Here is a 23159-nt window from a genome sequence, read left to right on the forward strand (position 1 = left end):
AAGGTAAGACTGAGCTCTGGTGGATAAAAGTGAGATCAAGGAAAGTCCTCAATCCCATATAGTGAGGAAAGGAAAGTAGAAGGAATAGAAGATTCAAGCTAATGACTATTTATCTGAAGATCCTGTAATATCATCTATTAGTCAAAAAATTATATTTCATAATTATAGATACCCAAATTCATTATCCAAACGTTTGCAGCAACCTGAGTCTTGTCTCAACTACAAAGGAGTTAACTAAAAAAGATATAAATGTAAGTTAAGGCAGAGAGCTAAACTTTTTTTTATGTTAGCAAGGCTTGGTAACTGGAGGGCTTAAAATGATTGTGATTGTATCCATATCTTTTTAGCTAACATAAATACCCTAAAAGCCACAAGAGGGAGAGGGAGTATTAGTAAAAGCTTAGACTTAAATTTTGCTAATTATTGTAAGGGAGTGTACAATTTCTTTAAGGGTCTCTTATTCATATTCAGGACATCTCCATTATCTGTCTGGTCAATTCCCTTGCTGATGGACAAAAATACACTTTCCTCCCAGACACTTTCCAGTTTTGAATTATGACTAAAATGAAATCTACCATTGTTCCTGGATGGGGTGGGTCAACCAGGATCCCTTAGCACCCAGGCAACATTTAAATTGTCCTGGAACATATGACTAAAAAAAAAAGAACCAGAATATGAACTCTGGTCTCCTGAATCTAGCTTCTAAATTGTTTCCAAGACCCCAGGCTATCTCTTATAACAGCTCACCCTTAGATATCACTAAGGAGTTGGTGGTACAGATATGATTATCCATATTAAAGATGAGGAAATTGAAATGAGAAGTTATTCCAACAGAAGGTCTCTGACTATGACACAGCTTCTCCCTTCCCCAAGGTCAGTGGCTTTTCTATTTGCAGAGAAAAAGGGATGAGAGTAAGAGAGACTCTGAAGAGTTTTGGTCATATGGGACAGACTTAGGTGAACACTCACCTGCAGTAGGAGTGAGGGCCCAGCCCCAGATGTACAGCCTTCTCTACACTATCCACATGGAGCTCTTGATACAGCACATCTGAATTCCAGGGCAAACAGTTCTGACCCGAGATGGTCTTCTTGGCAATACCCCGATATTCTGTGCCATTCCCTAAGTAACAGGTCTCCCTAGGAACTGAGGGCAGGAAATACCGGCTGAACACCAGCCAACATGGAATCCACCCTCCATCTCCTCTTGCAAGCTTGAGAAGGCTATGGAGGGGGCTTCCCAATTCCTCATCCCACTTAATAGGTCTGGGAATTCAAGCTAAGAGACTTCATCTGAACTGAAACCTACCTCTGAGCATCTGAGCTCTTTGAGAGCAGAGATTCTCTGTTGTCATTTTGTATCCCCAATGCTGAGCACAATGTCTAGCACATAGTTAATTTTTAAAAAATATTTATTGGCTGATTGACCTTGCATCTTACTGACCTTCCTTCATAGAATCAGATAAAGTCAAGGAGAGTTCTTGGACCATAAAACATAAGATGTTAGAACTGGAACTAGAACTTTGGAAGATAGAATGCTAGAGTTGGAAGGGACCTTAAAACAAAGAACATAGAACATTAGAGCTAGAAGAAATATTTGCCGAAACACACAGAATATTGGAAATGGAAGAGATCTCAGAAGTTATTCCATCCAATCTGCAAACCCCAAAGATTCCACTTTTGATATCTCCAACAAGTCATCACACAATGTTTGTTTGACAGAGGGAGGTCCCATTATTTCCTGAGGCAGCCCATTCCATTTCCAGATAGTTCTAATTAATGCAGTTTTTCTTTGCATTGAACCTACTCCCCACACCCAATTTTTTTTTGTTTTTGGGAACTCAAATATAGAATGTTATTTTTTACTCTATTAAATTCCGCTTTAATAGGTTGAGCTCATTTTCTAGCTAATAAAATGGGATTTTTTTTAACTTGTCATCCAATGTGTTAGCAATTTCTCCCAGCTGGGTATAATCTACAAAAATGATAAACCTTTTATTTGTTTCATTTAGCTCATTTCTAGAAAGGCTGAACAACAGAGGGTGAAGGACAGATCCTTGAGGCACCCCACTAGAGATCTTCAAGTTGATACTGACATTCATAATTACTCTTTGTAACTGATTACTTAACTAGCTCTGCATCCATCTATCTGAAATGACCCATCTCCCTCACTTTTGTTCTCTAGCAGCATGAGAGATATTGTCAAATGTTTTGCTGAGAACAAGGATTACACATAGTTTTATTGAAATCCTATAAGAAAGGAAGGAAAGAAAGAATGAAAGATGGAGTAAGAAAGAAGGGTGAGAAAGAAAGGTAGGAAGGAAGCAACCAAGCAAGTAAATTCAGAAATTAATAGAACTTAATACAGAACTGGAAAGGGATATAGGACAGCAATATCTTGTGCTTGTTTATTGCTTGCTAATTCATTTGGTTCTACCTTGTTAAATGATGAGGGTTTATGCAAGAATTTTCTCTTTATTTTACATGTTTATTTGATTATTTTTATCACTTTTGAATTTAGAATTTTTAAAAACTTTTATTGCTTTACTAAAACTTAATAAACTACATCTATAGCATTATCATCAGTCTAGTAATTCTATCAAAAACACAATGATGTTGATCTGCCGTGACCTGTTCCTTAGGAACACCTCAGTGATCACCTTTTCCTTTTGTAAAATACTCACAAATTTTATTCCTTCGATCATATATATAAGAATTTTACCAGAAACCAAAATTAATCTTAAAATACAGAATTTCAGAACTGGAATAAACTTAGAGGTCTTAGATTTTTCTTTCATTCTACAGAGAAGAAAAGTAAAACCCGGATTCTAATGCAGCTACTATTGTTGTTTGCATTGCTTTATAGACATGATTCCATGAATATTACGTCTGTCTGTCTTCCCCACTGAACATACCTGGATAGTAATTCTTTATATGTGATCCCTGCAACCCTCTGGGATATTTCTGTAGCTTAGTCCTTCTATCTCAGACGTTTCATTCTCAAAGTTACATAGCAAAGTAACAGAACAAGAACTAAGAACCCAGGTCCCCCTTCAGTCTCAATCTACCATCCATCCCTTAATTTGACTCAGTAACAATCACACTTACACTGACCTTTCTCCAGTAGCTTTTATATTTTGCTTCAGACATCCTACCTTTTCCTTATCATAGGAGTGTTTGGTACTATTCTCTTAGTATTTCCTGTATTCGAGTCTTGTCTTTCTAGCTAGACTATAAACTCCCCTTGGGCAGGGATTCTGTCTTAGGAATCTGTCTATAGTCTAAGAATCAGGCTTCACAGGGTCCAGTTCAGACTCTGTTTCTAAATTACTTTGTGATCTTGAGCTTCTAGGGTCATAGAACCAGAAGAAGTCTCAGAGAATGTCTAATTTAACCACCTCGTAGATGAGGAAGCTGACACCTAAGGAAATTTGGTAACTTGTTCAACATCATATGGATAGTAAGCTTCAGAGGTGAGATTTGAACCCAGGTCCTTTGACTAGAGAGTCACTGTTCCTTCCACTGTACCATACTCCTTTTTGTACCTTCATTTGCCCCTCCATAAAAGGAAGAAGGTAGACTAGATATTTTTAGGGGTTTTTTTTCCAACTAACCTTCTACACATAGATTTTTTCAGCTACAGCACTGTATTTCAGGAGTTGTAAAGAGGATGGGGTGATCAGGGCTTTCTTCTGGGGTACTCAGATTGAATTAAATTGAGCCCTTCTATAGTATAGAAACAACTAATCTTAGCATTTCACTGGCAAAAAATAATTAACTAAAACAGGAAGTTACCAAATGGTTATCACCCTTCCTCCTGGCAAGCACAACCCAGGTGAGTTTCTTCCAGATTCAACTTTCCCCTGCTCCTCTTACTATCCTAGGGGTCCTGCCTGAGACTCAGTTATACTGAGGAATCACTTTTTACTGCTTGGTTCAGACACCATAACCCTATTAAGTTTTAAAGTTTCTTCTAGTTCCTACTGTCTATATTCTATAGCTCTTTCTATAGATAGTCTATTTTTCATATTTTAAGGACCTTCTCAGCTCTGATAGCCTATGTTCTGTGTTTGAAGTTCCCTTTGGGAACTGATGTTCTAAGTTCTAGGTTCCCTTCTAGTTCTAACATCCTATGTTCTAAATCTTCTTCCAGTTCTGATACTCTATTTTTGTATGCTCCAAAATCCATTTCAGCTCTGATAGTCTATGTTCTTAAGTTACCTTCTGTCTCTGATGTTCTAGATTCTCTGGTCTCTTTCAGCTCTAATTTCCTAGGGCCTATAGTCTCTTCCAGCTCTGTTATTCTATTTTCCATACTCCTTTTCAGTTCTGATAGCCTATAATCTATGTTCTAAGTTTCTTTCTGATTTTGATGTTCTAGGTCCTATTATTCCTTCCAGTTCTCATGACCTATGTTCTAAATCCTCTTTAAGTTCTGATATTCTATTTTCAATGTTCTACATTCCCTTCTGGCTCTCATGTTCTAGATCCTATTATCCCTTCCAGTTCCCATGTCCTGTGTTCTAAATCTTCATCCAGTTCTGATATTCTATTTTCCAGATCTGATAGCCTATTTTCTATGTTCTAAGTTCCCTTCTGGCTCTGATGTTCTAGGTCCTATTATCCCTTCCAGTTCTCATGTCCAATGTTCTAAGTCCTCTTTAAGTTCTGATATTCTGTTTTCCATGCTCCAAAGTACCTCTGAGCTCTTATGGTGGTCTATGTTCTAAGTTCCCTTCTGTCTCAGACATTCTCTGTTCTCTGGTCCCTTTCAGTTCTACTGCCCTATGTTCTAAGTTTCTTTCTGCTTCTGATGTTCTAGGTTCTAAGACCTCTTTCAGCTCTGACATTCCATGTCTTATGTACTAAGGTACTATCCAACTCTAATGTCCTCTGTTCTAAAGTCCCTCACAGTGCTGACTTCTATGTTCTACAGTCCATTCCATCTTGAACGTTCTATGAAAGGCAGACAATTCTTTGGCTTGCACCTTGACTTACCAATGTTGCAGTATTTCCCTCTATAGAGCCCTTCACAAGCACAGATGGTCTTCCCAGTGGAGACAATCATTCTACAGACACTGTCATGGAGGCATGGGTTATTCACACAGGCTGCAGATAAGAGTGGATGAAAGACCTATTAGAGCAGGAATCACTTGAATTCTCCTAGAATTTCTTTTTTCTCTATTCTAAGATTCTCAATAAGGCTACAGGATAGACCCATTGATAGGAGCCTCTCTCACCTCCCATCCAGTCCCTTGATCCTGCTTTCTCCCCCCTCACCTCCCCTCCACTTCCCTGGCTTGTACAGGTACCGCTCCCATCCCTCCTACACACAAACAAATATCTGTTAGAATCCTTCCATTTCTTCAATGCCCATGTTAGGTTCCATCTGCTTGAAGCCTTCCCCAACCCCTCAGTTTCAGATGATCCCTCTTTCTTTCAAATATCTTCTACCAGTCTGTGTAAACTGTAATTGAATATGTACCATATTGTAACAGGGATTATGTCCATTTTTGTATGTCTTTCTAGTAGATAATGAACTCCTTAAAGGCAGGAACTTGGCCATTTTTCATTGATGTGTCCCTAGCCCAAAGCATAGTCCCTTAAAAATATTTCTTGGATGGATGATCCACGACAACAGATTTTCTACTTTACTGGAAAAGCATTATCTATATGGGGAAAAGTCACCCCTTCCTAAATATGCTTCTCAGTCTGGGGAAAGGCCTGAAATTCCACCATTAGAACTTCATTCTTTGGGCTCAGCATTGTCCTTTCTGGACATTTCTTGTTCCAAGCCCTCCCTTGACCACAGAAAAACCACTTTCCACATTGATGTGTTACTATGGATTAATTTATCAGATTGTTTAGATCAAGGCATTAGGGGAAATATTTGTGGCAGAAAAGGGAAAGGATGGGATCATTTTGAGATAAAGAGAACTTAAAAGTTGAATCCCAATATGATAAAGAGAAAGGACCAATGTCTTTGGAGTAAGACAATATGGGTTCATGTTCCAGTCCCTTTTATGGGGAAGTAGGAAGTCCAGGAAAACACAGTAAATTTCCAGGAGCCAGTGGGATTGAGAGGAGAAAGATAAATACAGAAAGTTATAAGGGCTCCAGGTTAAAGAGGTTTCTTTCTATGGGAAGGACTGAGTGCCTGGGGATTGAGTAGGATGTAAAATCAATATTCATTAAGATTTCAGACCAGACAGAGACAAGTCTGTGGTTTATGCATAAAGAAAGTAGATGAGAAAGGACGTGGTTCAGAACTCATGAGTCTTTCCAGTCTTCTTCAGCCACCCCCAGGTCTTGTCATTTACATAGAAAACTGGAGCATTAGAAGGAAAAATAAAAATATTTTTCTCACCATAGTTTCACCATTTCCTTTTCCATTTAAGGAAGTATAGTGCTGGAGCTATGTATCTCAGTCCAGTGGAATGAGAAGAATTAAAAGCTAGATTGAATTTCTATTATCTTTTTTTGTATCCCTAGTATTTAGCACAGCTCCTGACACATAGTAAGTGTGCAATGACTGACTGAGTGCTATTATAGTTGAACTAAGGATTCAGAATGGATAGGAAAAAGGGTAGATAACTCAAAGAAGAGTTCAAAAAAGAGAAATTATCTAAGTCTGAGGATCTTCTATTTTTTTGTGAGCATCCTTCCACAGAAAGCTGTAGTTCTTGATGCTGAGTGAAGTGAGCAGAACCAGGAGAACATTGTGCACAGTAACAGCAAGATCATGTGATGATCAACTATGACAGACTTGGTTCTTCTCAGCAGCACAGTGATCTGAAACCATTACAGTACACTTGAGATGGAAAATGGCATCTGCATCTAGAGAGGAAACTGTGGAGATTTTCACCTTTTTGTATGCTTTTTCTTTTTTGTGGTTTTTTCCCTTTCATTTTGATCCTTCTTTCACAACAAGACTAATATGGAAATATATTTAAAATGATTGTACATGTATAACCTATATCAGATTGCTTGATATCTTGGGGAGGAAGGAAAAAAATTTAGAACTCAAAATCTTACAAAAATGAATGTTGAAAACTCTCTTTACATATAATTGGAAAAATAAAATACTATTGGGAAAAAAAGAAAGCTGTACTTCTCCCCTTCAGGAGACATGTTTACTAATCACAAAATTCCCCAGCGGATGGAAGACAAAGTGGTTGATGGTCCTGAAGATAGCAGCATCTCCGCTGGAGACTGTAGCTGAGCTAGAGCCCTTCCCTACAGAAGCTTACTTAATCACAACACATCCCAATGGATGCAGGATGACGGCTGAATGATCTTGTTGGAAAAACTTCTTATATTCCTTTCCATTGGCAGCTTTGCTTGACTTGGACATCCCACAGAACATGAGACTCCTTAGTGGCCCCCTCCCATTTTCCAGTTTTTCCATTAGATTATAAGCTCCTTGTGGACAAGCATTGTCTTTTTATTTGTATCTCTGGTGCTTAAAACAGTATCTAGCATTTTGTAGGTGTTTACTAAATGTTTATTGGATTAAATTGGATCAATCTAATCAATAATGTATGTTGAATGGGGCTTGTGTGAACCTGAAGGCAACTGAATCTCTTCAAAGTATATCAGATGAACAGAATACGATGCCCAACAAGGAAGAGTTGCCATGTAATATTTGCCAGGGAGCAGTAGAGAAGTGACATCTAACTGGAATGAGGCACAGCAGAAAGTAGCATTTGAGGCATAAATCATTCCTCCCCACATATGCTTTGGTCCCTCATCTCCATCATTTGTATGTGCCCCATGCATCATCCCATGCCTGTCCACACTTCTTATTAATTGTGCATGTATTTGTGGGATAGAGAAATCAAGGGTTAATAGAAGAAATTTTCTGCTGTTATTTTTATTGCCATATTATTTTGTTAGATTAAATTATTTGTTAAATTGTTAAATTATTTTGTTAAATTTGTTAAATTTTGTTAAACTTTGAACTCACTATATCCCTGTGCTGACTAGTAAAAGTAAGCACATTAACAGTACTTCTTGAGATATTGTTCTGCTAGCTATGCCCAGAAAAAGAACTCTGGGAGATGACTAAAAACCATTACATTGAATTCCCAATCCCTATATTTATGCACACCTGCATCTTTGATTTCCTTCACAAGCTAATTGTACAATATTTCAGAGTCTGATTCTTTTTGTACAGCAAAATAACGTTTTGGTCATGTATACTTATTGTGTATCTAATTTATATTTTAATATATTTAACATCTACTGGTCATCCTGCCATCTGGGGGGGGGGGGTAAGAGGTGAAAAATTGGAACAAGAGGTTTGGCAATTGTTAATGCTGTAAAGTTACCCATGTATATATCCTGTAAATAAAAGGCTATTAAATAAATAAATAAAGAGATATTGTTCTGACTCACAAAACCTCTAGAATCCTGGGTGTTTTCCTGGAGACTCTGGTGAAGGAGAGGGAACAGCATAATAATGATTCTGTTTTACATTACCCTTCTATTTTACCCAATTAAGCTATTTACTGAGATAATGATGTTTAAATAGAAGTGTTTGATTCACAGAATTTTGTGAATGGAAGAAAAAGATTTGCCATTTTAAGTAAAGATGATGTCAAAAGGCCAGTAGAGGTTTATGTCTCTACAGCCAGAATTCAAGTCTCAGTCCTGGGCACCAGATCTAGGACTCTTTCCCAGGAGGAATCAGCAGGTGAGCGGCAATCAGCATAAACCTGATCACACTAGGATCATGGAAGACCAGGTAGCCAGGTGTGCTTTCCCGCAGTGCCACCTAGTGGCACATCTAAAGTCCTTTCTAGTTGTCTGTTGGAAATATTCTAAAATCAATTAACTCCATCTCTAGCATGCTCTGTTTCAGTGGTCCTCAAAGTGTCGTCCAAAGAATTGTTGGGGTCTCTGAAACCTTTTCAGAGGGTCTACAAATTCAAAATTATTTTTTATTTCTAATATAGTAAATAGCTATAAATATAACCCATGTGAGCAAAAACTCAATCGTTTTTTAACAATATGAAGATACTGAGAACAAAAGTTTTCTAAAGTCCTGTATAGTTCTAACATTATTTGGTGTTTGTTTCCATGGTCCATTTGGGTCATCTTCCCACTATTTATCCTCTCACAGCAACAGCTCCCTCCCTCTCAAATTTGCTCAGTTCCACCTTTGCCAGTTTGGGGGAGGGATGGGAGGATGGGGGAAACCGGGCTACCTGTATATCGGATCTTCTCACACTCAATGTGACCCTTGGAGCAATTGCACCACTCTACAACCCCTTGATGGATGCGAGCCCAGCTTTCATCGATGTCAAAGTACTCATAACGGGTTTCATCAAAGCATTTCTCTGTTCAGGAGGAGAAAGACATAGAAGTTATGAGCAAAAATAAGCCAGATCCTGTCCTAATAGCATCGACCCTTATTTTTCCTCTTGCTAGACCCCTTCCCCAGAAAAAGCAGAAGCTGATCCCATCAGTGAACATATCATTGAAGGATAGTTAAAAACAAATCAACCCGGCAGTCAAATTCAGACGATTTATTTCTCTTAGTCAAAATCATCACTTCCGACTTTATGACCAAAGAAGACCTAGAGATCATTACTGATCACAAAATAGAAAATTTCGACTATACCAAACTGAAAAGTTTTTGTACAAACAAAACTAATGCAGAAAAGATTAGAAGGGAACCAATAAACTGGGAAAATATTTTTACAGTCAAAGGTTCTGATAAAGGCCTCATTTCCAAAATATATAGAGAATTAACTCTAATTTATAAAAAATCAAGCCATTCTCCAATTGAAAAATGGTCAAAGGATATGAACAGACAATTCTCAGATGAAGAAATTGAAACTATTTCTAGTCATATGAAAAGATGCTCCAAGTCATTATTAATTAGAGAAATGCATATTAAGACAACTCTAAGATACCACTACACACCCGTCAGATTGGCTAAGATGACAGGAAAAAATAATGATGATTGTTGGAGGAGATGCGGGAAAACTAGGACATTGATGCATTGTTGGTGGAGTTGTGAACGAATCCAACCATTCTGGAGAACAATTTGGAACTATGCTCAAAAAGTTATCAAACTGTGCATACCCTTTGATCCAGCAGTGTTACTACTGGGATTATATCCCAAAGAGATTATAAAGAAGGGAAAGGGACCTGTATGTGCACAAATGTTTGTGGCAGCCCTTTTTGTAGTGGCTAGAAACTGGAAACTGAATGGATGTCCATCAGTTGGAGAATGGCTGAATAAATTGTGGTATATGAATATTATGGAATATTATTGTTCTGTAAGAAATGACCAACAGGATGAAAACAGAGAGCCTTGGAGAGACTTACATGAACTGATGCTGAGTGAAATGAGAAGGACTAGGAGATCATTATATACTTCAACAACAATACTATATGATGACCAGTTCTGATGGACCTGGCCATCCTCAGCAAGGAGATCAACCAAATCATTTCCAATGGAGCAGTAATGAACTGAACCAGCTATACCCAGAAAAAGAACTCTGGGAGATGACTAAAAACCATTACATTGAATTCCCAATCCCTCTATTTATGCCCACCTGCATTTTTGATTTCCTTCACAAGCTAATTGTACAATATTTCAGAGTCTGATTCTTTTTGTACAGCAAAATAAAGGTTTGGTCATGTAAAAAAAAGAGTGAATATTGAAAAGTATCTTTGCATGTATTTTGAAAATAAAAAGCTGTTATTTTTTTAAAAAATAAAAAAAAAATCACTTCCTAAGATTAGAGCCGAAAGGGACTTCTGAGTTTACAGAGTCCAAATCTTTTGTTTGAGAGATAAGAAACTTGACATCTCAGAAAGCCAATGATAACAACAAAAATAAATGTTTGTCCGAAAGTTCTACATTGAAAAGAAGTATCAGGCATCGACTCTGGTCTATGATTTTAGGGAGGTATAGTGATGAGTCCCAAAGAGATTTCTATCTAGAATCTGAGTTTATGTCCTAGGATCAAAGAATAATGTACTTTTTAAAGGTAAAACAATAATAATAGATGTCATTTATATAGGAAGGTCGACAAAATGTTTTACATATGTTACCCTACTTGATCTTCACAATCACAAGCTATTAGTAACCCATTTTGCAGATGGAAAAACTGAGCCTGAGAGGGTTACAGAATTATTAAGTATTTGAGGCAGGTTTCAAACTCAGAAATCCCCAAGCCCCATGCCAGTGCTTTAACTGCCAAATCATCCAGATAACCAAAATGTTACTTATTTTAAGAGTTGGCACAAATATAAAGATGTCATAATTATTTGAGAGATACTAGATTGAGCTCCTTCTACCAGAATTATCTCCTGCATGAGCCAAAGAGACAGTGTTGCTTAGTGGATAGGGGGTTTGAGCTTAAGGTTAGAGTTATTTCTCTGCTCTAGGTTAAGACTATAAATTGCCAATTATACTGGTATTCAATGGTGTTGGAGGGCCCTCACAAAATATAGTTACAGATATGGACCAAACCCCCCCCTCAATTCCCCAAATTAAAATAAAAATATATGGGGAAACTGAGGCACAGGAAGTATGCAGCTAATAAGAGTCATGACTCATATTTCTTTTGCAACCCAGTGCTTTTCCTACTTTGTGGAACTGATCTGCTTCTATCATCGGAAATCTAGCATCTTCTCTTTTCCCCGCTCATCATTTCCAGGTGCCCAAGTTGTTCCTCGGGGCTGGGAGGGAGAGGAGGGGGCCCCTTACCCATTTCGCAGTCCTTGCCAGTGAATTCCTCAGGGCAGGCACAGTGGTAGGAAGTAGCATCTTGGGAGTTGGAGCAGGATCCTCCATTTCTGCAAGGGCTGGAGGCGCAGTAATCCAGGCTGCCTGGAAGACACAGGGATGTCTGTCCTTAGTCTCATTCTCTCCTGCTTCATCTCCTTTCAGACATTGCCTATCAACTGGAAATTCTGCCGACTTCTGGCCAGACACGGTGCTCTGTTCATGCAGAAAACCCTTCTTTAAAGATCTCAAAGACCTGGTTTGTTGGAACACAAGGAAGGGGGTAGTTGTCTCTTTGTGAGATGGGAGAAATAGGTTCATAGACTTTAGTTTTAGAATTGACCTGGTGATCCTACCACCCAATTCCTTCTACCTCAGTAGAATATAAGATCCTTAAAGGCAGTGGAAATTCCATGTCTTTCTTTGTTAGGATACTTCCTAGGGATACCTAGTCCCTGGCAGAGTGCTGAGCAAAAAGGAAGTACTTAATAAAAGCTTATCGAATCGACTTAAATTTTACAGAGGAAATTGGGGTAGGAAATGACTTGTTCAGGATCACATATCTTATAACTTAAACCAGAACTCAAACCCATTTTCACGCTCTTCCCATTACACTGTGGTTCTCTGACCAGAAACGTCTCATCTTTACTCACCTTCTGAAATGGAAGAAAATCCAACATTAGCATCTTTTAATCTTCTAAAGCAGGGGATCTTTTGTTTGTTTTTAATTTTTTAATTTCATTTTATTTTTATTTTCACATTCTCTCCCTCCCTCCACCCCCTCCTTATCTGATCAAGAAGACAAGAAATATGATAATTCTTTTAAAATTTTATAAAATCTATTCCTGCATCAGCCACATTCTGAAAAAGAAAAGGAAAAAACGTGCTTCAATCTGTAGAGTCCATCAACTCTACCTAGAGGTGGATAGCACTTTACATCAAAAGTATATTGGAATGGTAGTGACTCATATCGATTGGAGTTACTAAGTCTCTCACGGGTAATTATCTTTACAATATTGTAAAGCAAGAGTTTATGAGCTTGTTTGTTTTTTTTTTTAACTGATAACTACAATTCCACCTAACTAGTTTCCTTTGTAATTCTTTGTATTTTATTTTATTTAATAAATAAAATATTTAATTTAAACTCTTTTTTTCCCCTGAGACAATGGGGTTAAGTGACTTGCCCAGGGTCACCCAGCTAGGAAGTGTTCCATGTCTGAGCTCATATTTGAACTCAGATCCTCCTGACTTCAGGACTGGTGACTACACTACCTAGCTGCCTCTAAATTTAAATACTATTTAGTTTGAATACTATTTTTAAACAATTATTATGGGAAGGGCTTCACCACACTGCCCAAGAAGTACATAACACAGAAAAAATTAAGAACTTCTGTACTATCGAACCAGAAAAACACTGTACACAATAATAACAATATTGTGCAATGAACAACCATGAATGACTTTGCTATTCTCAGGAATACCATGAGCCAAGACAACTCCAAAGGATCTTGATGAGGATGTTGTTAATATCCAGAGAACGAACAGATAGAATTTGAATGCAAATCAAATTTTTTTCCATTTTTTTTCATTTTATTTATTTTTTTCATTAATTGGGTGTTTTTTGTGGGGATTATTGATCTGTGTCTTCTTTCACAACATGACTGGTATGGAAATGTTTTACATGGTTATATGTGTACAACCTATATCAAACTGCTTATCATCTTGGGAGAGAATTTAGAACTCAGAATTTTAGAAAATGAATGTTTAAAATGTCTTTATATATATCTGAAAAAATAAAAATACTATTTTTTAAAAGAACCTCTGCTTTAAAGTATATTACACGAGGAATATAATCATACTGTCCCACTCAACACCTCAATATTGGGTGACTTGTTCCAAGGGAAGAGTGATGATGTCTAGTTGAGAGCTTTGAGCACTGGTAGAAGGAAGAGCCAATGTGTGGGAGGACAGTGACTATGGGAGCCATCAAAGACAAATTTCCCCTAAATAGTAGCATTTTTGCTGGAACCTGGACCAACGGAGAGACAAGGATGTCTAGATTGGGGGGAGAGGGGGGTTGTCTAACCTAGGTGCATTTTAACACCATCCCTTAGAGGCTAAAGCATGGATACACAAGCACATAAAAAAAGAGAGAGAGAACTCTTCAAAAGAGGTAGTAAATTTTTTATTCCTGTTGGTCTTTAAATGAAGGCCAGAACTCTATTTATAAGTGTAACCTGTCACCTGGCTCCCAGACTATTAGTTTACACAAAACAAGTTCAATGTAAGAGTTGATTCATCCCAGAACATTTTCTCTTTGGCCCTTTTGCTTCCACCAAATTTCTACTCAGAAATGTCAGAATATAGATGAAATATAACTATGACTATGACTTCCTATATATGATTAAATGGGTCTCCTTTTCCTGTACAAGCACTTGAGTTAACAATTGATATATTGGATAAGGACAGCCTATATTCTATTAGCATAGAATGATAACTACAATTCCACCTAACTAGTTTCCTTTGTAATCTATGTATTTTATTTTATTTAGTTTATAAATAAATTATTTAATTTAAATTTAAACTTTTTTTTGGCTGAGGCAATCGGGGTTAAATGACTTGACCAGGATTACACAGCCAGGAAGTGTTAAGCATCTGAGGTCACATTTGAATTTAGTTCCTCCTGTCTTCAGGAGAAGTGCGGAAAACAAATACAGTGATCCATAAATAAATTATACAATCTTCCTTCCTCTCTGGTAAGTCCCAATTTCCCCCAAGATGCTAAAATTGTCCAAACTCTTAGCACCACGATGTAGTTTGGACTTGCGTTTGAAGAGAAATAAACTTGATATTGCAATAAACTACCATTCTGGTGGGAAGACTCACTTTCTCCCCCATAAGGCATCCCAATTTAGGATGTTACCCCAATAACTGGAATTCCTACCCATCTTCTCCCTGCCTTTCTCTAGGACAAGAAACCTTGGGTAGCTAGACAGCCCTGATACTCCTCTGGAGACTCTAAAAGGGAAACAGAACCTTCTTCCTGGAGCTTAATCAAAAACCTCCTCCACTTGAGTTAATTGTACTGTCTGAATAACTTAAGGTAACAGGGTAGGAAATGGTCAGCTCTTTCAATTCACATTGCTAGTTTAAACTGCCTGCTGCCTCTCCATCTTCAGGAGTCAGTTCTTCTCTCTCCAAGAGGCTGGTACTGGGTAAGAAGCTTCCTTTCAACTCAAAGTTTTAAAAATGAAGGTTAAAATTTGTTTTTACATGTAATGGGAAAAAAAGAAAATATCAAATTAAAAAAAAACTTCCTTTCTCTGTCTAGAAGGCTGGATTCTGGAATTTGAACTGTCCAGGTTCTCCAGTGTCTTATTCCTAGGAGGCTCTCCATGGCTGATAAATTGTTGAGAACATTTGTACCTCTCTTCTTGTGATATTCTAGTACTGTCCTGCTTTCTGATATTTTTTGGATTAAAAGACTTCCATCTCTGGGATTTGGGTATAGGATGATCCATCAGCCTCACAGGAGCATACAAAGGCCAAAATCTACTCTCAGGTGTCTTACGTTTGCTCAGAAAAAAAAAAAAAAAATACAAGCTCAGAAGTCCAAAACGCTGGCCAACTTCTTTGACAGCTCAGGAATTCGAAGTCATCCAATTAACCAAGAAATGCCAGACAGGGGATTTCTCCCAGGTAACAACTGAACTAGGTTCCCTGTGAGTTTCCATTTAGTTCCAGTATTCCATGACTGACTCAAACGAAAACAAGGCAGACTCACACACAATTGTCCACACACAAAGCTGTTTACAAATGCAGGTGTGTGCGATAAACACACTCAGATACAGATGGATGCTGGCAACCCCGGGACAAGCCCCATCACCAGTTCCATTCCCATACAGAGGACCCCCGACTTAGAGGTGGAAGGGACCTTAGTGGTCAATCATCCCAACTCTCCATTTTATAGATGAGGAAACCAAAGGGGGGAGGGAGAAGTAAGTGATGAGAGTCACTTAGTAACAGAGCCCAGGCCCCCTCTCACTCAAAATCCAGACTGACCTCATCTTACAGAAAGGAAACTGAGGAGGGGAAAGGCTTTCTCCCAGGGTCACAGAGGAACTGACGCTAGAGCAGGGTTCAAAGGAATCCAGCATCTCGGGCAGAACACTGCCCACTGGTGCCCTCTCCTCTGCCCCGGGACAGACGGTGTTTGAACACAGACCACGTTCACCCAGGATGGCCGTGAGGGGTGCGGGTGCTCAGATACGGGCTCACCGTGGGGGCTGACAGGGAAACAGGCGCACAGGGGATGCGGGCACACAGGGGATGCGGGCGCACAGATATGGGCTCACCGTGGGGCTGACACAGGGAAACGGGCGCACAGGGGATTTGGGCACACAGGGGATGCGGGCGCGCAGGGGATGCGGGCGCGCAGGGGATGCGGGCGCACAGATACGGGCTCGCCGTGGGGGCTGACAGGGAAACGGGCGCACAGGGATGCGGGCACACAGGGGATGCGGGCGCACAGGGGATGCGGGCACACAGGGGATGCGGGCACACAGATACGGGCTCACCGTGGGGGCTGACAGGGAAACGGGCGCACAGGGGATTTGGGAGCGCAGGGGATGCGGGCGCACAGATACGGGCTCACCGTGGGGGCTGACACAGGGAAACGGGCGCACAGGGGATTTGGGCGCACAGGGGATTTGGGCGCACAGGGGATGCGGGCACACAGGGGATGCGGGCGCACAGATACGGGCTCACCGTAGGGGCTGACAGGGAAATGGGCGCACAGGGGATGCGGGCGCGCAGGGAATGCGGGCGCGCAGGGGATGCGGGCGCACAGATACGGGTTCGCCGTGGGGGCTGACAGGGAAACGGGAGCACAGGGGATTTAGGAGCGCAGGGGATGCGGGCGCACAGATACGGGCTCACCGTGGGGGCTGACAGGGAAACGGGCGCACAGGGGATTTGGGAGCGCAGGGGATTTGGGCGCACAGGGGATGCGGGCACACAGGGGATGCGGGCGCACAGATACGGGCTCACCGTAGGGGCTGACAGGGAAACGGGCGCACAGGGGATGCGGGCGCGAAGGGAATGCGGGCGCGCAGGGGATGCGGGCGTGCAGGGGATGCGGGCGCACAGATACGGGCTCACCGTGGGGCTGGCACAGGGAAACGGGCGCACAGGGGATTTGGGCACACAGGGGATGCGGGCGCACAGGGGATGCGGGCACACAGGCGATGCGGGCGCGCAGGGCATGCGGGCGCACAGATACGGGCTCACCGTGGGGCTGACACAGGGAAACGGGCGCACAGGGGATTTGGGCACACAGGGGATGCGGGCGCGCAGGGGATGCGGGCGCACAGATACGGGTTCGCCGTGGGGGCTGACAGGGAAACGGGCGCACAGGGGATTTGGGAGCGCAGGGGATGCGGGCGCACAGATACGGGCTCACCGTGGGGGCTGACAGGGAAACGGGCGCACAGGGGATTTGGGCACACAGGGGATGCGGGCGCGCAGGGGATGCGGGCGCACAGATACGGGCTCACCGTGGGGCTGACACAGGGAAACGAGCGCACAGGGGATGCGGGCGCGCAGGGGATGCGGGCACACAGGGGATGCGGGCGCACAGATACGGGCTCACCGTGGGGGCTGATACAGGGAAACGGGCGCACAGGGGAGGCGGGCGCGCAGGGGATGCGGGCGCACAGGGGATGCGGGCGCACATATACGGGTTCGCCTTGGGGCTGACAGGGAAACGGGCGCACAGGGGATTTGGGAGCGCAGTGGATGCGGGCGCACAGATACGGGCTCACCGTGGGGGCTGATACAGGGAAACGGGCGCACAGGGGATGCGGGCGCGCAGGGGATGCGGGCGCGCAGGGGATGCGGGCGCACAGATACGGGCTCACCGTGGGGCTGACACGGACACAGGCGCACACGCAGTCCCCCCAAAACTTGGGGTCCAGGCCCTTTAAAAGTCCAGCAGGTGCGTTCTGTTCCCACAGCCCTGTCCCTGACGTGAGTCGGCGTGCATTCTCAGCTTGGACCATGGGATGGCAATGTCGACTCACAAATGGCTAAGGGTGTCGCGTATTCACATGCGCACGTACATTCTCTGTCTCTGTGTGTCTCTCTCTCTTTCTCCCTCCCTCCCTTCCTCCCAAATTCCCTCTCCCGCTTCTCTCTCTTCCCTTCCTCTCCCACTTTATCCCTCATCCCCAGAACCAGGCTAAACTTAGCGTTAATGGACCTTAAAGAAATCCTCCAGTGCTTTCGCAATTAAAATAAATCCGTCATCTTAATACTCAAAGCGACAACATAGGACTTACAGGATCACAAGCTAGTAAATTTCTGAGGCTGGATTTTAATTTGAGTCTTCCTACCTATAAGTCCTATGTTGTAGCCACCAAGTCAACTCACACTCAACAGAATGGGGGACATTTGGAGAAGGATCTTAATTTTAGGGGAGAAATGATGAATTCTGTTTTAGATAAGTTGAGTTTGAGATACTGACAGGGTATCCATGTGTAGGCAGGACTGTAATTCAGAAAGAGATTAGGGCTGATATATAGATTTGGAAGTCATCTATGTGGAAATGATCATTGACATCATGGAAATTGATGAAATCAATGCAAGGTAATCTAGAGAGAGAGAAGAGAAGAAGGACTTGAGGGACAGGCATGTTTAGGCAGTGTAAGGTTGGTGATAAATAGGAAAAAAGTACAGGAGGGGAATCAAGAGATCAGCATCATGGAGGCTAAGGAAAGACAGAGTATCCAAAGGGAGGGAAGGCTAGTCCACAATACAGCAGTCCAAGTGGATGAGAACTGAGAGAAGGCCATTGGATTCAGCAGGTAAGAGATTCCCTGGCAATCTCAGAAAGAGTTCTTTCAGTCAAATGATAGGATTGAAAATTTGGTTGTGAGAAGTTGAGAAGCATGTGAGTGGTGAGGATATAGAGAAAATAAGAATAGAAACTTGGCACAGAACAGGACAGTTGTAAGTTAATCGCCTGAGGGGAAGACAAGATCAATTAAAGCTGTTTGCTTTTTAAAACATTATTAGGAATGGTGGAGGCCTGAGCATATGGGTAGGTAGTTGTAAAAGAACCAGAAGAAGGAGATTGAGAACTAAAAAGAAGTTGGAAATTCTCTCTAAGTCAATTCTCAAGGGATACAGGAGGTAATAAGATCAATGATACAAGTAAAGTGATAGTATTCAACAAGAAGGGTCAACTCTCCTTACCAATTGCTGCAAAGAAAATGATGAAAGAAAATATATAGGATTTTGAGCTATGAGCTAAGTGAGCTTACAACAGATGACCTAGAGTATTTCTGTAAAAAAGGAGGTTAGGTCCTCTGTGGAGGAGGGAAAGACAGAAGATAGGATGAAGGTGGGAAGTGAGAATACCAGAAAGTTTGTAGTGGTGGTGGTGATGATGGTGGTAGTAACTTAATTTTAGGAGAGAGATGCTAAGTTCTGTTTTAGATAATTTGAGCTTGAGATACTGACAGGCCTGTAGTTCAGAAAGATTGGGACTGATATAGATATAAATTTGTATAATGCTTTAAGGTTTACAAAATACATCACAAATATTTGATCCTCACCACAACCTTGAGAAGTAAGAGTTATTATTTTCCCTGTTTTACAAATGAGGAAACCGAGGCAGGCAGTAGTTATATGCCAGGATCATGCAGCTGGTAAGTGTCTGAATTTGGATTTGAACTTAGATTTTCCTGACTCCAGGTCTCTATCTACTGTGATCTCTAGCAAGCTATAGTCTCACTAAATGTATGATATAAAGGATTCATCAAATGAAAGTTAGAAAAGCAAGAAATAGTCAACCTGTCAGATGTATGGAGAAGAATTTATACTCAAATAAGAGATAGGCAAAAAAGGTCATTTTGATAATATTAAATTAAAAACTTTTTTTCCTCCACAGAGGAGCAGCCAAGATTAGAAGGAAAGTAGAAAGCTGGGAAATAATGTTTATAGCAAGTATCTCTGATAAAAGCCTAATTTTTCAAAAATATAGAAAACTGAATCAAATTTATAAAAATACAAGCTATTCTCCAATTGATAAATAGTCAAAAAATATGAACAGGCAGTTTTAGATAAAGAAATTAAAACTATTGATAAGCATATGAAGAAATGTTCTAAATCACTTTTGATTAAAGAAATGAAAATTAAAACAACTCCAAGGTACACCTCACATCTATCAGATTGGCTAATATGTCCCCACCAAAAAAAGGAAAATGATAAATGTTGGAGAAGATATGGGGAAATTAGGACACCAAATTACTGTTGGTGGAGTTGTGATTCAACCATTCTGAAGAACAACTTGGAACAATGCCCAAAGGACAACCAAAATGTGCATACCCTTTGATTCAGCAATACCACTACTAGATCTGGATCATAAAAAAGGGAAAAGGACCTAAATGTGCACAAATATTTATAGCAACCCTTTATGTGATAGCAAAATGTTGGAAATTGAAGGATTGCTGATCAATTGGGCAATGACTGGACAAACTGTCTATGTGTATGCATGTAATGAAATAGTATTGTACAATAAAAATGATGAACAGGGAGATTTCAGGAAAAAAAACTAAGAGAATTGTATGAACTGATGCAAAGTGAAATGAGCAGAACCAGAAAACCATAGTATATTATATCAGTGACACTGTGTGAATGTTTCAGCTCTTCTCGGCAACATAATGATCCAAGGCTAAATACACAACACTCACAAAGGAAAATGCTACCCACATTCAGATAAAAAACTGACTCTGAATGCAGATTGAAGCATTTTTCACTTATTTTATTTTTTCATGTTTTTTTTTCTTTTAATATGTTTCTCCTTTGACAGTGGTGACTAATATGGAAATATGTTTTACATAATAGCACAAATATAACCTATATCAAATCCCCTACCTTTTTAGGATGAGAAAGGGGAGGGAAGGAGAGAAGGGAGAAAAATTTGGACCTCAAAATCTTATAAAAATTAAAGTTAAAAACTGTCTTAACATGTAACGGGGAGGGAAAATACTCTTAAATGTTGTCTGAAACAGTATTAACTTTTTTTGACTATCAAATCATACTGTTAACTTACATTGAACTTTTATAAAGTTCAATTATCATTGGTCAGTTTTGGCCAACTCTTTGTAAGCTTATTGGATTTTTGGGGGGCAAAGTTTTTTTGGACTGGTTTGTCATTTCCTTCTCCAGTTCATTTTACAGTTGAAGAAACTGAGACAATCACACAACTATTAAGCATCTGAAGTCAGATTTGAACTCAGGAAGACAGAATCTAGCTCCAAACTTCTCCCGATTTGTACTTGTGAATTTTGGGGAGTCCAAGACTTTATCCTTATTAGATTTTATCTTATTAGATCTGGACCAGTTTTTGGTGTTAAGATATTTTTGCATCAAAAATTAAAAAAAAACTTTTTAAAAGATATTTTTGCATTCTGATTTTGGCATATAGCTTTGTGGTTTATGCAAATTTAATAATTACACCATCTATGCCTTTGTTTAAGTCTTTGAGCGCTTAGGGAATGCTCAAGTCCCACTTAAACTTCATTTCATGTCACTATGAAACTTTTGGGCTCCAGTCATTCACTTAGTTCTAAACCCTCTTAATCATGTGGTGGTCGGCTATTTGTCAAAGACTTTGCTCAAAATCTAGGTTAAACTCCATATCAAGTATTCCCTAGCCCAGTTATCCAGTCAGAAAAGGAAAAGAAGTTAAGTCTTCTTAATGGTAGTTTTTTGGGTGATCACTACTTTTTCACTACTAGTGATTTTCACTAATCATTGCTTTAATAACATGTCCTAGAATTTTATCAAAAATTTAAGGCCAGTTCACTAGCCTATAGTTTCCAAGCTTTATTCTGTTCATCCCCACTTTTTTCAGGGAGAGGAAGGGAAGATTAGGTTATTTGCCCTTCTCCAGACCATCATCCCTGTCTCATTCTCTATGAACTTCCAAAGATCACTGACAGACATGCTGTAATCACATCTGCCAACTTTTTAAAACCTTGCCATGTAGTTCATTCATCTTTTAATTACTTGAAATCAGGGTTCTCACTATCTTCCTGCTTTTCTTGCGTATTCCCTATTAATTATTTTTCTTCTAATCTTCCAATTCCAAAATAATTTTCCTTAGCAGGAAAAAATAAACAAACACAAAAGGAAAGTGAAAGTTTACTCTTTCTGCTTTGTTTCCCCCAACTTAAGCAAATACCAATTGATTATTCATCTGCTGTAGATAGGATTTCTGCTGAGGTCTGAATTTGATTAAATGATCTCTGTGGTTCCTAACTCTGAGATTCTATAATTTTAGTATACTTTTCACTCTGCCCAACTACCTGAAATCTCCCCATTAGAGCCCAATTACTTGGTTTTTTTCTTCCTGTAAATATTTCTGGAAGGTAGTAATATATCAAACTCATTTACACTAAGATCTAAGCTCTAAAAATGTAAGAGCCAGAATGGATCTTCAAATACAAACTGTCTGAATTGGTTTGGGCCTAGAATAAATGTAGTGATCATTTTTCCTTTTCTCTTCTCTCCATTTTTTTGGCATGTGGTAATGCTAGGGTGTATTCAGCAGCTCTTACCCAACTAGAACGACGGTGGGAAGCAGCTCTGAATAATTGGAATAGCCTTTGCCTAATCATATCCAGAAAAACCCACATTCTCACAATTGTCTTCTGAGACAATTGGAGAGAAATTGGGTCAAGTTTTTTAAGCTAGTGTGAATTAAAGACATGGATGGGAAATATCACATCATACTGTGAAATTATAGTCCTCAACAAGATCCTTATGAAGGAACCCAGTTTAGGGATTGAAAGGGTAAGGGGGACTTGTTCTTGATTCCAAGGCAAGTTTTTGTGAGAGGGCATTGGTCTTTAAGAACTATAATGTAAAGGAACTAAATGTGAAGGAAACCCTAAAGGAAAGGGTTCAAAGTGGAAGCACTGTGGTCTGGAACTGTAATTCAATTAATCCATCCAATAAATAGTTATTAAGTGCCTACTGTAGAGGCAAAAGATAGTCCCTGTCCTCAAGGGGATCAAACTGAGATAGGGGTCCGTGCCAGGAATCACATTCTCTGGAAAAGAGGCTATTAATACCAATAACTGACACCTGCAAAGAACACCAGGAAATGATAGGAGCAATTTTTTTTCTGTTGGCAATTGTGGCAAACTGCACAGTCTGGTATAGGAGAATGCATGGGCTAAAGAGCTGTGAACGTAGGGAACTAAGGAGAGCTTCGGTGGGTGGCCATGACATGGTTATAAGTTATATATGTTTTATATGTGTATATATATATACATACATATGTATATATATATATATATATATATATATATATATATATACATGTTATCATGGTTATAAGGGGGCA

General features: G+C 40.1%; 1 protein-coding gene across 1 annotated transcript in view; it reads right to left on the reverse strand.

Annotated features, from left to right (window-relative positions):
* The window catches only part of HGFAC (HGF activator), a 55191-nt gene that overhangs the window by 14462 nt on the left and 17570 nt on the right, over positions 1-23159 (reverse strand). The window contains exons 5-8 of the mRNA XM_031941928.1: positions 11726-11848; positions 9207-9338; positions 4996-5106; positions 970-1144 (exon numbers count right to left, since the gene is read on the reverse strand). Coding sequence (XP_031797788.1) covers positions 970-1144; positions 4996-5106; positions 9207-9338; positions 11726-11848 — 541 coding nt within the window. The remainder of the gene's footprint in view (positions 1-969; positions 1145-4995; positions 5107-9206; positions 9339-11725; positions 11849-23159) is intronic.

The sequence above is a fragment of the Sarcophilus harrisii genome, chromosome 6 (assembly GCF_902635505.1).
Source record: "Sarcophilus harrisii chromosome 6, mSarHar1.11, whole genome shotgun sequence".
Lineage (NCBI taxonomy): Eukaryota > Metazoa > Chordata > Mammalia > Dasyuromorphia > Dasyuridae > Sarcophilus > Sarcophilus harrisii.